The sequence below is a fragment of the Orbicella franksi genome, chromosome 13 (assembly GCF_964199315.1).
Source record: "Orbicella franksi chromosome 13, jaOrbFran1.1, whole genome shotgun sequence".
Classification (NCBI taxonomy): Eukaryota; Metazoa; Cnidaria; class Anthozoa; order Scleractinia; family Merulinidae; genus Orbicella; species Orbicella franksi.
The window spans coordinates 8,936,611-8,952,497 of NC_138157.1; the positions used below are offsets into that span (position 1 = coordinate 8,936,611).

The 15,887-nt window shown below is 39.4% G+C and overlaps 2 protein-coding genes across 2 annotated transcripts; one reads left to right on the forward strand and one right to left on the reverse strand.

The window, feature by feature from the left end:
* Positions 1-327: 327 nt before the first annotated feature.
* Positions 328-7,717, reverse strand: LOC145464739 (tubulin beta-2A chain-like). The gene is made up of 6 exons (XM_081448523.1): positions 7,477-7,717; positions 7,251-7,359; positions 6,995-7,105; positions 4,131-4,588; positions 2,710-3,207; positions 328-2,268 (listed from the first exon to the last, which is right to left on the reverse strand). The coding sequence occupies exons 1-6, from the start codon at positions 7,531-7,533 to the stop codon at positions 2,092-2,094; spliced, it is 1,410 nt and encodes a 469-aa protein (XP_081304649.1). The 5' UTR covers positions 7,534-7,717; the 3' UTR covers positions 328-2,091.
* Positions 7,718-11,408: 3,691 nt separating this feature from the next.
* LOC145465011 (adenosine receptor A1-like) lies at positions 11,409-12,476 on the forward strand. The gene has a single exon (XM_081448826.1). The coding sequence runs from the start codon at positions 11,409-11,411 to the stop codon at positions 12,474-12,476; it is 1,068 nt and encodes a 355-aa protein (XP_081304952.1).
* Positions 12,477-15,887: the final 3,411 nt, after the last annotated feature.

The window sequence follows — 15,887 nt, forward strand, 5'->3', positions numbered from 1 at the left end:
CCACTCCGAGTTGTTCAAACGGCTTAGAGCAAGACATCGTGATATCTCTGGCATCGAGGAGTTGTTACAATATGATGTTTACTGCGATTGGAAGACAATTTTGTTTTCGTGACATAGCTCTTTCTAATATCCCTCATATAATCCACGAAAGAAAATCTTGAACCAAGAAAATCTAGTGTATTGTCTTCACTGGAATCTTTTAGACATTAAACTGTAAATAACATCGGGGAAAGTCATACCATAAATGTAGAACCTTGTCATCGTTGCCTATTTAGCATCAGCATTCATTCTCTTGTAATCGAACTTCATTCACGCAATAAAATTTGACTGAAGCTTCATAACCAGGTTGACTTTTCTAGTTCGATGAGCATGGGCGAATTTTTATATTCAGAAATTCACATATTTTAGATTGGTTTCAGTGTCTATATGGCTTGTGTGAAAAGATTTGATATCATTGAAATGAAATAAATTTTTGCCTAAGCAAAGAGGATCATCGCTGACGTAAAGGTGGATGGGTACACACATTCATAATCTCTATTTAAACACGGTTTAAAATTTATTTAATTCCTAATGTGTAATGTCTAATATAATGGGATAATTAAATAAAAAAGGCTGCTTTCCACGAATGCCGTGCCTTAGGCATCTCCTTTGAGTAGGCCGTCGTTTAATTTGCCTCAGGGACTCTGCTTCCCTTAAGTCGCAAGGAAGACTGTTCCAAAGAATGGCGCCACTATGGTAGCGTAAAACGACGAATTTCGTCGTAAATTCATTGGGGACAATGCAACGATACAATTAGGTTTTAAACCTTAACACTCTTTTATTCTGAAAAACTTTTGCCGTGGCCTCTGTTATTACTTTACAGATGCTCCAAGGTTTCGAATTTTAAGGAGGGAAGGGTCAATATTGAGAGTGTGATATCGGTTCACTTCCTGAAGCTCCGTGATACGAAATGTTGCTAATACTGACACGCCTCTAGTCTCTTGAAAGTTCTGATGGGAAAGAGGAAAGAGGAAAGATTGAAGACTCCCTCCTTCATTCATGTCTACTCCTCTACCTTCCCACAATCCCCTCCTTGTTCGGACGAGTTTCACTTAGTCCCTCAATTCTCACCCTTTACGGCACAAGAGAAGAACTGGGGACGAGTTAGTTGCGAATCCATCTTGAAAACATTATAGCGTCGTTTCGAGTCGTTGTAATGAATTGATCAATCTGAATGTGCTTTTTCTTTTTCGATTGTTAAAACCTGATTAAAACTAAAGTACAAGCGAGTATGACGACTGAATTCTTCCAATTAACCAGCAGAACCGGCATCACAACATGGAAGGAACTACTGCAGAGTTGCTGAGCAGTTCGATTTCTGTTTTCAAATCAGAAATAAGCAGAAGTGTAGGAGCTCTCGTAAGCTTGTAATTCTTCTGCTTGTTAGCAGCTGTTTTTGTTTTAGGGCTAAGGACATTGTTTCTGTTGTTTGTTCTATGGTCCTGTCAAAGGGATAAAACGAGCATTCCAAAAGTCGTCGTATAAACTTATTGCCATCGTTTAACGTCATGTAACTTCCTTTCTTGCTGTGGTGTCGGTTTTGTCCCTCGATATACAAAGCCTAGGGCGTGGACACAGGAACTACAACACGTTTATAAGAAAACAAAATTTTAAATTTAAACACGTCGCTTTTGTTGCTGGACGTAACATTATCGCAGAAAACTTGCGCAGGCATAACAATCATAATAATAGAAGGGAATGATTATGAAACCCGGCCAAGTTCTTTCTTGTATGTTTTTTGTTCGTTTTTGGCCTTGATCGTGCTCAAAGCACACTAGCCGCTTACTACTGACTGAGGAACTAACCAATAAAAACGTTTCGGTTACGTTATTCAAACAAACAGTACGAGCACAAAACAAAAAATTGTGCATGATCGTGGACCTCTTGGCATCTTTATTTGCTGCCTTGGAACTCTTGATTCAACGATTCTCGGAAGTAGCAAGATTCAAAATGGCACGAGATGTCACGTGATGTGCCTTATTTAGTAAGTACAAAAATGAGCCAATCAAAAGTACGAACTTTAATTGGGTGCAAATTTCTCCTTCAGTCACATCAGGCTAGCAAACTGTTTACGTGACCATTCATGTGACCATCTAAACAGTCCCATGATTCAAGAGAGTCCTCGAACTCCTCAAGGTCCTTTATTTCTAGGTCATCAAGACTCGTGTCGACTTTAAGGTCCTGACACTGCTGATAAGTTGAAATTAGGTCCAACATGTCAGACTCCGCCTGAAAATAGAAAAAACAGAAACAACAATAACAAGAGGTCAGTCAGTGTTTGATGATCTGCAGAATGCACGAATGATTTAATTTGTTTTACGCTATCCTGTAGTTAGGAATGGCAATAGATTTTTGGTTAGGACTGACGTGGAATTACGAAGTATATCTTTAACCTGGAAACAGTGAATAGCTTACTATACGGCTAGAAATATTTCTCAGGTGCTGTTGACGGGGAACCCAATCGCGCGTACTCCACCGATGTGGCGAAAAGTTCTGCCAGAAATCCTGAGAACACGTCAGAGTCAGGTACCATATTTAGTCAGCTCCCAACGCCTCTTTACTCCGCCCCCATCAGGCCCTTGTATGCAAGTATGGATCGTCATTTTGATGCATGCTTCAAACTCAAGGTAGTTTATGAAAAATCATTTCAAAAGCAAAATTGCTTCTTACCTGAGTGAATTGCATTTCATCCATCCCTTCTTCAGTAAACCAGTGAAGAAACGCTCTCCTCCTATACATGACCCTAAACTGCAGATTGAGTCGTCTAAATAATTCTTGAATAGCTGTGTTATTAGCGATGAAAGTTGCCGACATTTTCATTCCGTGTGGAGGAACATCACAAACCGCAACTTTGGCGTTATGTGGAATCCATTCAACGAAATGCCCACAGTTTTTGTCCTGCACGCTTGCCATTTGATCCTCGACTTCTTTCATCGATAGCTTTTTGCCGCGAAACATCGCTGCGTATGTAAGGTATCTACCATTTCTAGGATCACAGGCGATCATAACGTTTTTGGCGTTGAAAATCTGCTGAGTCAGCTCAGCTACTGTCAGATTACGAAATGTCTGTGACTGTCTACTGGTCAGCGGTGCAAATCCAGGCATGAAGAAGTGAAGGCGAGGATAGGGAATCATGTTCACGGCCAATTTGCGCATGTCTGCATTTAACTAGAGAAAAAGGCCAAGTTAGTTGGAAGAGTTATAAAAGTTAATTTACCTGAAGCAATGGCCATTACCTATTCTGGAATCCCTAGGGTAAAGGAAACGTGGGCGACCAAAACAAAGCTGGAGAAGGTCATTACATTAAGAGTTAAGAGCAGCAGGAAAAGACTGGAATACACTGATCACCCAGTTGGCCCAGCGCAGGGAAAACTGGCGCGAGTTTGTGGATGCTGGAGCGAGGGGATGGGGTTAAGTACAAAGTAAGTAATGGCCGAGACTAATATTTCTAACTCAGCTAGCAAAGCCGTTATACCTGAACGTGCATCATAATCCATATTAAGTGTGCAAAATTAATTTCTCTTCGCAATTTACTTTGGCAATTTTATAAAACAATTAATTCATGCTTTGAGCTATGCATCATCGATTTATGATGCACTTGGGAAGTTTGTAGAGCACTCGCGAAGGTGAGCTAGAGTTGCCTCAAGGCGCCTTAGGTGATTCACACTACTTTGATACTCTCAGTCCAAACTTGCCACGTGTATCATAAGTCGATAATGCACGCTAAAGCAAGCCTGCGCACTGCCGCACAGCCGGACGTGTCACAAAACCCTCGTTGCTGGCGATTTAGGCTGTCTGTGACGTAGGCTGTCTTTAAAGCAGGAATCAATTGTTAAATAAAAAAAAAACGTGAGCGAAATTGCTGAGTCACTTATGTCCGTTGTCATTACAGTAATTAACTTGGACATTGAAAGTGCATGCAGCTTATTCTTTTACCAATCGCACCCTTCCCCTCATTACAGTGGTTTGCATCTCTCCCTCCATATGACAATAGAGTGCTCCCCCTGGAGCACTGCCTAAGTATGACCTCAGGTGTCCTGCGTGGCACGATGAGAATAAGAGACTCCCCCTGGAACTTAGTCTCGACCCACCTGTCCGGGAAAACGAAGACAAGTAGTCACACCGCTCATGGTGGTGGATATAATGTGATTCAAATCCGAATACGTGGTAGTATCCAGTTTAAGCGTTCTAAAACAAATATCATACAGCGCTTCATTGTCGAACGAAAACACTTCATCGGTGGTCTCGATCAACTGATGAACAGCTAAAGTGGCGTTGTAAGGTTCAATGACAATCTCGGAAACTTTCGGAGACGGGAAAACGCTGACAGCACTCAGAATCCGGTCGGGGTATTCCTCTTGTAGATGGTAGAGTATCAGCGTACCGAGCCCAGACCCCGTACCGCCTCCCAGAGAATGCGCAACCTGGAAGCCCTGGATCGAGTCACATGCCTCGGCTTCTTTTCTAACCGCGTCCAAGACCTCCTCCAGAAGGTTACATCCATTTGTGTAAAACCCTTTGGCCCAGTTGTTCCCTGCTCCACTTTCGCCTGTGATAGAGGAAAATACTAACAATTAGGTACTAACTTGTTACTCGATCTATCTGTCTAAACACGAGGGTCGTAATGACAAAGCAGGAGAAAGTTTGATCTTCATCGTGGTCAAATGTCTCAGGCAGTAGCTTTTATCTATCACGGTTTTCTTTTATTCACGATGAAGTAGAATGTGAACAAGGACATATAAAGCAGTTGCTGATCACGAGTGTAAATATATCATCATTTTTTCTCTGGAGTAAACGAGTTTCTTTGATCTTCAAATGCTTCACACTTTCCCAGCCGAAAAAAATTGCTTTGACAAAGGCGCCGGCTAGTCTGCAGGGACCTTCATACAAAACACTTCGAACTTTTTGGTAAAGTTCCAAACATTTTGGTTAATCAGCAGGATATTTGAATAGTAAAATTGATAACCTTATCTTTGAAGTATTTTTCTCACTTTTCTTTTAGTTTTGTTTTTTTGGGAAAATTTCCGTCATCTGATCGCGGTCAAGACTGATGGCAGTGAGACGATCTCTTCAAGTATTATGATCACAATTGCGAAATAATTAAAGAGAGTTTTTAAATGTGAATGAATGAATGTCAGTACTTTATTAACCACAGAATTCAAACAGGTAAACTTTAACACTGATTTACATTGAAGCCGTGTTAATTAAAATGAATTAAAACTCAAGTTTATTATTTTGACCTGCTGCAATCGAACTTAGCTGTCCTTTCACCAGTATTGGTCCTGTCTCACGTTTGATCTATCAAGGATTGATAACTGAGATCTCGACTATTTCTTAGACATTAACATTAGGTCTACAGTGTTAGCATCACACAATTAAACCAACCAATCAGACTGTTCCCTTGCAGCAATGACAATAAAACTAAACCTAACCGTCTCTAGTCGACCCACTGTAGGGATACAATGGTTATCTCGAGGAATAGAGTGAAAAATGGGCCGAGGTAAAAAGCATTTTCGTGGTGTATCATGTGAAGCTAAGTGTTAACATCATAACAATGGTTATTAGGGTTGGCGAAGAAAAGCTAATTATCCGGTACGTATCAATTAGAAAGCAATTAAGTTGAAGCGGATAACAATGCTAAATTGATTTTGACGTTTTGTCTTCAATAAAGGGTTTTTAAAAATTCTCATTCCTTAAACAAACTTTTGAGCTCAGTTGGAGACAAGTCGATTATGCCCTGCCCGACCTAATTCATCAATGGAAGGGCGTTCTTTCCCATGATTGTGAAGAATTCGTTAAACAAACTATTTTGGTCGGTGGAGTGATCTGATCAATTTTAAGTCACCCAGTTTCACCTTGACTCGATTCACAGTGGCTTTCATGCTCAATTAAGCATTTGCGTGTCCCTAAATGGTCCTAAATGTTTAAACCGCCAGATGTCCCGCCATAATGAGCTTTGGAATACCTTGAGGTAGAACATGAGAGTAAAAACGGATCAATGGGTCTAAAAAACAGCAAGAGTTTTAAGGACAATCAGTTTCGTTAAAAATATCTCTTCGAGGTGTTTAATATCGCATTAAGGAGGTCGTGAACTTTTTGCATCCACTAGCTAGAACGTTCCAAAGAATGTTGTTGCACGCTAAACATAAATGCAAATTGATGAAAAGTTAGTGATGCTTATGACGAAACAAATAAATGCGGTGACAGCTGGACAAAGCTAATCACTTCAATAAAAACCGCTAATATTGGTGCTTTCTTCCAAAAAATTTCTGTTTACTCAGCTTTGCCAATGAAATTTAGGGATATGGGAAAGTAATGCTTGTGTTTACGAAGCAATTCGGCGTTACGCAGTGTGAGAAAGATGGCAAAAAGAAAAATACACTTCATCTAGCCATGTATTATACGGAATGCCGAATTGAAAACAGCGAAGCTTTGGGAATATTTGTCAGAAATTTCCGCATCAGTTTATGCAGAGCAGAATTGTCAAGGTGCTAGTATTGCACTGGAGAAATGGCTTAAAATATATAGTCAGCGAAACAACAAACATAAACAGGGCCGTGAGAAAACAATATAAAATAGGGGGAAAATAACGGGAAGTTTATATTGGAAATTAGAAAAAGTTCTCCGCAAAGAAAGCAAATATTTCGGTCAGATTAAACATGGAACAGTTTAATTTCAATTCGAAAATTCGGTGCAACACGCCAGTCTGATGAAATAAGGCCGAAAAGATAGTCATGAAAATACTCACTTAGGAAAAAATCTCAGGCAACGACCACTTGAAAATTAGAGATAAATGCGAGATAAATGCAAACATTGTATACACAATTTCTTTATTAACATGGTAACAGCCAACAGCGGCATTATTAAGCTAAAGTTTTGCAAAGAAGATCAGTCCCTTTGACGAAGCGTTAATTAAATAACTTATTTACATAACGTAAACGTTTACCAGACTTACCGAAAACAAAATTATCGGGTCGAAAGACCTTTCCAAACGAAGCGGACCGGAGCGAATCCATCGTGCCAGACTCTAAGTCGACGAGGACGCTACGCGGTACAAACCGATTGCCTGTGAGGGTGAAAAACGATAGAACCGCAAATTTAACGCAGTTTTATTCGAGATTTTTCAGAGTGGTTTACAGAAAGAATTCAACCACGATAAGAGAACTTAATGAGAACGCTTCGACATAAAACTATTGCTATTCAACACTCACCGGCACCCTCGGCAAAGTAAACATCAATTTTCTCCAACTGGGAATTGCAGTTTCCATCATAAATACCCTCCTGGTTTATTCCATGTTCCGCGCAGAGAATTTCCCAAAGCTACGATAAGACGAGATATACACGGTTACGACGTGTAAATTAACCCACAGACAAAAGAAATAACGTCACTAGCATTTTCGTAGCTACACGCAAGTTAGTGCCACAACATTAAACCACCTTGTAACCAATTTGGTTTCCACACTGGCCAACTTGAACGTTAATAATTTCCCGCATCACAGAGACAGAAAGAGGGTGAAGTTCGCTCGCCCGAACCCAGAACTGGGACTCATTTCTTTGCGGCAAACGGCCTCTAACCACCCCGTTTTTCGACCGGACTGATCGATAAATCTGCGTCTTGAGTGAGACATCAATTATTCATGTTTTCCTGTGAATCCTTTCAAAAACCGTGCGACAAACAGGAACCAGAAACCGGTAGCAGTTGCTGAGCTTTTTCCAAAACCTCGCTTTCACGCCAAAATTACTTCCGGCTGGTTGTTGAGAACTGATCTTTGATCAAAAGTCTTGTTTTGCCGGGAGATAAATAAAAAGCGATAAATAAAATGACCTCAGTATTTAGTTAACTTCCATCGGTTTTTTGGGAAATACATTTACTTCTGAAGATGGTTTGGCTTGCAAGTCTGACTGGAAGCGCAATGCCTCTTTACGGGATTGTTATTGGTCAAGAGACAAGATTTCAGGTGATCGCAACAGTGAGAAGAATTGTGCGATGGTTTTTGAGAGTAACCAGGCATATATACACGGGCGTAGCCAGAAATGTTCAAGGGGGGGGGGGGGGGTCACACTATGTCAAAGTGAGGGTACTCAGCAGATTGTCGTGTTGTTTTTGCCACCTGTTGTAGGTTGTTTGCTTAAAAAAAGCTTACAAAAGGGGGGTCATGGACACCCCAATACTCCCCTTAGCTACGCCCCTGATATATTTGCTACTACACTTTGAAAAAAGAAATTGTGCAAGTGCATCCAAGTTGGAGGTTTGATTTAAAGTTGCACTTACTTCTCTTAACAGGAATCAAATCCATAACCCCCCACATTGGAACCTATCTGATCAGCATCCTGACTATCAAGTACGTGGAAGGTCATTGGTTTAACTTACGTTTGCAGAACTTGGATTTCTTTGCCTGGTACCCAGATGGCAGGTAGAAAAAAAGGAAGAAATAGGGATCAATTGCACAAATTGCAGAATTTATAATAATATTTTGCTAAAGAAGACTCAGAGCTGAGGCCCTCAGTTTAAGGCAGTGGGCATCGAATCAGAAACCTTTGCACTTGTATCGTCATTATGAAAATGGTTATTGTGGGGAAACTCAAAAATTCTTGTTGAAATAGCAAAAGAAGACGGTCTTGGATGTGGAAAAACGATGTGGAAAAGCAGCATTTTACCGCGCCTTTCAATAACATGTGGGCTCTAAAATTCAAAGCTCAACCGACAAATACGTTTTTCGCTACTGTCAATCCAATGTTCGGCGGCTCCTCCCAGCTTCCGACTACTACTACACTGTTTCGTTGTCTGAACTGTGCTCAGCGATTTGATCACCGCGCGCTCGACAGCAGTCGGAAGCTGGGAGGAACCGCCGAACATTTGATTGGCGGCAGCGAAAAACGCATTTGTCGGTTGAGCTTTGAATTTTAGAGTCCGCATGTTATTGAAAGGCAGTAAGTCTTCTACCTTAATTTCTCACTTTGTTATTGAGTCTGTTTTCCGCTGTAATTTTCACTTCTTAGTGAAAAAGCAAAAACAAATTGCAAAAGATGGATAAAACGTTTCTGACATGTTTTCGAGAAAATCATCAGCCTCATCCGCCTTATTTCAGAAACAAATACCACAATCGTTGCTATGGCTACCTTTGTTGTTAGGAAACCAGTAAAAAGTCAATGTAACCACTGTGGTGTATTTTGGTTTAAAACCAAAAATTGCTTTTGACCAGATTTTTAATTCGTTAAACCCGCACCCTAATTAACTGTTCACAAAACTACAGCCAGTTCAGGATTTCTGCCGTTTAACAGTATTTTCTAAAGAATCTGAAAAAATTAAACTGTGTTGGCTCACATAAAATGCCATAATAAAAATCGCAAAGGGTGTGGAAAAACAGAAAAACAGCATTTCAAGTCTTAAATTGCCTTAATTTTGCATTTAGTCATCGAGCCGCTGTTTTCCGCTGTGATTTGCACCTCTTGGTGTGTGTTTTCCTCAATTTAGGCGTTTGTAATTGCATTTCAAGTGTTCACCATAATAACGTTTCATTTTAAATCTAACTGGTGGGAATTAAACATATTGAACTCAAAATGCGTTATATACCTTATTGCTACTGATTTTTGCAGGAACTTGATTTCGCGAAAATGGAACGGAATTATTTTGTGGGACTTAATTTCGCAATTTGAACCCCAAAAATACGTTAAAAAGACTAAATTTCGCGAAAATTGTCTAAATATTGATCTTCATTAACCAGCAGTTAATTAGTCTCAGACAGGAGTCAGAATTGACGCTACTGATTTTATTTTCCCTTTGCAATTGAATAGTAAACACTGAACAAAGCCATTTGACAAAACGAAACTGAAAACAATTTGACATGTTCCTTTGCAACAAAGCAGAACTACATGGAGTACATGAACCATCTGTTTGTGCTTGAAGCTAATTCACCCCTTATAATTACTGTCCCAGCCACTCCTGCTTTCTCCCAGTGCCATAAATTGATTAGGGAACTATGTAGCAAGGTACTAAATTTCGCGCGGTTAATTTCTTTTTGCGCCTGGAACGTTTTTCGCGGGTATTTAATTCCGCAATTTTTTGAATAATCGCGAACATCGCGAACATTAAGTCTCGGAAAAATAAATAACAATCAGGTATATTGAGAAAACATCGAGGATTTTTTTTCTTTATGGATTCAATGCTACATTGTAATGTTTGGTTGAGCCAGTGTTTTTCTAATTACAAGATCCCAACCGAAAAATAACCTCAAAACAAACGTAACAGTGGTCTGTGAATCGAATATTGTGACATGGAAATATAATGTATGAAGGATTAAAAGTGCCCATGTGCCATTGTGTCTCACATACAAAGTGAAAAGCTACATTGCTTAAAGGGCATTTCGCTCAATTGATTTTGGGGCACTGCAATAATTTATAATTACTAGTTATTTGTTTCATATCTAGTAACTGACGTTTCTTACCCGATTTCATTAAAGCGAAACTAGAACAAGCACTTCTGCAAGAACGAGCAGAAATGTTTGGTTTTATAGAGAAGAAAAAGCTTGTTAGAATTAGTTTGGAAAAAGCGTGCACTACCAAGATATAAATGATTTGGCCGCACATGTGAAGCTAAGTGTTTCTTACAGACTTGTGTCGGCTTGTTTGACTTCCTTTGCTGAAGAGGCGAAAAAGAAACAACTAATTAAACTGGTAAAAAAACATACATAATGTTTGATATTCAAGCGTATCTTACACAGACCGGGGGTTTCTTCAAGAGCCTGCAGAAATATAAATTTTCTCTTGGTTTTAAAGGAGAAAAAAGCCGCCCATCACTAAAATTGAGTCTGGAAAAAGCGTACATGACCAAGATATAAATGTTGTTTTTTGCCTGGACGACGAAAGAAGCTTGATGTTCGTTACGGGCTTGTGTCTTATTTCCGTTTCTTTGGTTGTATTGTGTTTCACATACTATATAGAAACAGCCGGGAGAAAAAAATTGATTAAACTGACAAAAAAAATCCATGTCCAAGCGTTTTTTACACGATTCTGATCCCGTGAAACGAAAACAGAACAAGGATCTCTGCAAGACCCTGTAGGAATTTCGGTTTTAAAGAGAAAAAATTAAATTTGCGGTCTATTTGGTTGGAAAAATGATTTGGCGGGAGGGACGTGGGAAGCTTAATGTTCATTATGGACTTGTATCTTTGTTCACGGCTTCCTTTTGGTTGTGAGTGGACAGGAGAAAGAGAAAATAGATTAAACTGTGCTTAAGAGAAACAAACAGCTGAATAACGCTATATAAGATTGGAAACGTCAGTCTAAACTACGCAACTGATCGATTAACGAAGAATTGATGAGCCGAAGAGTTGGAAAAAATTCGATCGAACTGAGCAGACTTAGAAGCGATGAATACAAGTGCGACTATACTGAGAGGTACGATACCAGATGAATGTGTGATGTATAAACTTCTGGGGGGAAAACTTGATGATACTACCACAGAAGCTTTCGCTGTTCTGGTGTTCATAGTAGTTATAAGCATAATAACTTGCTCTGTAACCATTTCATTGAACGTGCTGGTGATTGTTGCTGTGAAAACCAAAGCGCGCCTGAAGACCAATTCCAACATTGCTCTCGCCTGTTTAGCGGTCACCGATGGCTTAGTAGGAGCAGTTGCCCAACCCATGTTTATAGCCAGCAGATTATCAACCCTGCAAAGCGAAACTTCCTACCAATATTGCATCCTGGATCAGTCAACAAGCAATGCAATCAGGTTTTTATGCGCGGTATCAATTGCGCACATGGTTTCCATAAACGTAGAGCGGTATTTAGCTATAAAGCACCCGTTCACTTCTACAGTGATGGTCACCAAAGCTCGATTACTAGCTTCATCGGCTTTGGCATGGACTGTAGCTTCAGTTGCAACAATTCCCGTGATGATCACTGACAAAAGAATTTATTTAACATCAAATAACATCTTGATGGCCATATGCTTAGGCATCATCACATTCTGCCAGGTTACCGTTTACGCTCATAGTCGTCGCCACGAGAAACAAATAGCTGCCCAGCAAATTTCAGCTGAGGCCAGACAGAACTTTCTAAAGGAGAAAAAAGCCTTGAAAATAACAACCTGTGCAGTTGTAGTATTGTTGTTGTGTTATTTGCCAATACTTGTTGTTCGAACACTGCTTGTAACTTCGGCCATCACGAGTAAAAACATAGCGTATATTTGTTTTTACACAGCAACTCTTGTAACACTTTCCAATTCATTCATTAATCCTGTTATTTATTGTGTCAGAATGAGGCAGTTTCGCGTAACGTTCATTGAAATATTGCTTAGAAAAAACTACACGCAAGCCGAACAATTTGAAAGGCGAATGTTTGGAAGACCCAACATTGTGGCACCGCCTGGAGCAGCAGGAGAAGGAGAAATCACGGCTCCAGACGATGAGGACGAAGGCAATGGCATAGACTGAATCTTCTAGCAGTGGAAACCATGGCGGCTGCAGCAGTAGCAACAAAAACAACAGGAACGACGTTAGCGATCGGTCAGACTTGGAACCAAACCGTTACAGTTACACGTTAAATAACCGATTCGTTGTAAAACAAGATTTGACTGCATTAAACATCACTTAACTCTTTTAATTTGTTGGAGTGAAATAACTTATTCGTTAATTAGCTCTCTGGCCGGTGTCTAATTGATTACATGATTGACTTTAACGTAAATTTTCTACCATTGGCAATCAACTGAAGATCATTTTGCTGAAAAATCTGCTGGGAAAATTCTAATCTCCTCAGACGTTTGGGGTAACGGGGAACCAAAAAAAAAAAGGGAGTGGTTTGTACACCTCAAATTCCCGATTAGTGTCCCTTCGACCTGTAACCGTTAGCTCCTCCGGTTATAGGCCTATCTCTCTGTGGCTAATATAACGAAAAACGTATTCCAGCTATAAGCCCTTGCGGATGTAAATTCTATAAGCCTTCCCCCATAAAACGTTTCATTATTTATATCTGGCACTGACAGAACACTGCAGTTCAAATAGAAATGGCAAAGAAAATATTTGCAGGTAGAATGCAGATGAAAAACGTTGTACCGGAGATTGACTTTCTTACGATGTCTTCAATGTATCGATTATCAGAACGTTTCAAAAGTTGTTTCTTATCAGTTCATTTCAAAAACTTTTCTTCAAACCGCTTAATAGGTAACCCAGGCCTTCCCTAGTTAAAGGCCCACTCGAAACTTTTTTACAAATTGCTACATAAAAGACTAGCTCGGGTTTATAACCAGCTTTTATGTTACAGAAAAGTATTGCTTTGGGTGCTAAAAAAGGCTACGATTTTCGGCAAGGCAAAGAATGAATTCCTAAAGCTTCGGGAGTAAATATTCAGCTAAAGAATCCGAACAAACTAATGATAGAGAAAAGCAGAATTATCTTTTTAATTATTTGCTTTAATTTCCCGTTTTGCTCTCTTACGTTGTAATCGTCGTGTCTCAGTCAGAGGTTTGTTTGTCGTAAACTTTCGCTGATTACATTCTAAGTGATCAGCTGCTTCCCGTTATAACTTCATTTAGAAACCTTATCTCGTTTTCCCATATCTGTTGTGTACGATTCTAAGGGCGGTTCAGCTTTAGTCCACAAGGAATCTGGGAACAAAACTAACTCCAGTCTTTCTCAGTCAACTAAGCTAAACATGTAAAAAGAAAATGGGGAAAACAAAAATCACAAGAAATGGGTAATCTGGCATTCTGATCCAACCCTAAAATCGACACTCCTCTTTTCTCTTATAGCACTGTAAGTATACATATATCACACTGACCAGCTCCATTTGCGGTCCCTTGTCACATGGATTTGTGCAAGAGTTCAGGATTTGTTTTTTCGATTTTTCAGCATCAGTTGAATCTGTCTCGGTTACTATCCGTTGAAATATCTCACGATTCGGGGAATCGATATAATATTAATGATTTATGCACGCGTGTCGAGAAAGCTGCGACAAACACCTCAACCCCCCCCCCCCCAAAAAAAAGCGATGTGCCAAATGGACAACAACAGAAACCAGGCAAGGTGAGTATATTTTATTTATTTTATTAAAAAGAGTAACATTTTATTTCATCGCGCGATTTTATCCTTCGTTATTTTAATCCTCAATTTCCCAGTGTGTAACAATAGTGATCCAATTGGCTTCACATAAAAAAAATGAATGCAAACGTAGACACCGACCCTCCCTGCATCCTCGGCTATCAGTACTCTGCACTTTATGTAAGGTAAAATAGAAAATCTTTCTCTGCGAACTGAAACGCCCGACTATCATTTCCCACTGTTTTAAATTACGGGAAAATCCTTCAGGCTGCATACACCAGGTTAATTTACCTTCCGGCGTGTTGACTGTCACACTCTTTGTCCAAGACCAACTCCCGTAACACAAAATTTGAAAGTCAGATTCGGGGCAGAGATCGTGGGAATTTTATATTATCTTTCATTCTTACTTAAAGCACGGAAAATAAAGATTACTGATTTCAATTCCCGAAACATTTAGTCGCAGGACCACTGGTCTCAAGCCAAAAATTCAGTCAATCTAAAATTATTGCACGATGCGATTTTGTAATTTTTGCTGTTTTCCTTCTCTTTTACACGCTTTGTCATCTGATTGATAAGTTAGCTTCATAACTCCTTTAATAGATTACGTTTAGTCTTTTGGTTCGAACCGTATCTTTTGGGTCTTAAAGGGACTAGGTCACGCTATTTTGGGTAATTTTGTTAATTTGGAAGAGCAAAAGTCTTTCATTTGCAAAATCACGGCCACATAACTAAGAATGATTTTCCAGCTGTGTAAATGACATTTTGATAACATAGGCACGCAAGGCGTGCAAGAGTTATTTTTTGTGTGAAGTGTCGGAGATAGGAGCATTCGTGGTACAGTAATGATTTGGTTAATTTGACAAGTTTTTTTGGCTGCGATGTTACATCGGTCACGGTAAGATAGCTAAATAGTAAGCCATAAAATGTTTGACTGAACAAACTACCGTAATTTGACTCGTCTCCGTCTTTTCTATCAGGCAATTTGATTCGTTCTTTGATACAACCCGCACTGTGATCGGTGTGACACGCGCAAATGCATAACTCCCTCACTCACCGATCACATAACCCTTCCAACCCCCAAGAGGAATTTTTGCTCAAAAATACTCAAGTTAATTTAGAGACTTTTTCGCATTTTATACGAGTCGTAAGTTTATCTTTTTACACAACTTCACCGAAACTAGAAAGAAAGAGAAAAAAACCTCTGACGCGTTGAAAGTCTGATTTAATTAAATTGTACTTTAACTTGGTACCGCGCAGTCTTCAAAGAACATTTGAACAGTTTTCATACTTTTTACAGGACTGAAATAAATGTCATCAAATAAAACTATTAAACTGCTACTGCAGAGACGTAAAAACCGTCCAGAAATGAAAGCTTCTTTTTTGCTTAATATCCTGGAAACAATGGGCGATAACTTGTCAGCTCTAATTGAATTTACTCCCATATAAAAAACAGAAGTGTTAAGTTACCATTTGTTACTAAAGATAGCAAACATCTCGTGGGAAAGAGTGGTGACGATTCGTCCGCTCTAATTGAATTTACTCCCTTGTGAAAAACAAGAGTGCCAAATTACACTTTGTAATTAAAAAACAAAAATATCTCGTTATATTTGCATGCAACAAGAACAAAACAATCGTTACCCGCACTTACTCTTGTAAACGTTAGAACTGTTTCAAATCTTAAGTCTCGTCCCCTCTAAAACATGTCCTAAGAACTAGACGCGACGATTCGTGACCTCTAATTAAATTTACTCCTTGTGAAAAACAAAAATATCAAGTTACCTGTGTAACTAAAAATAAAAATATCTCGTT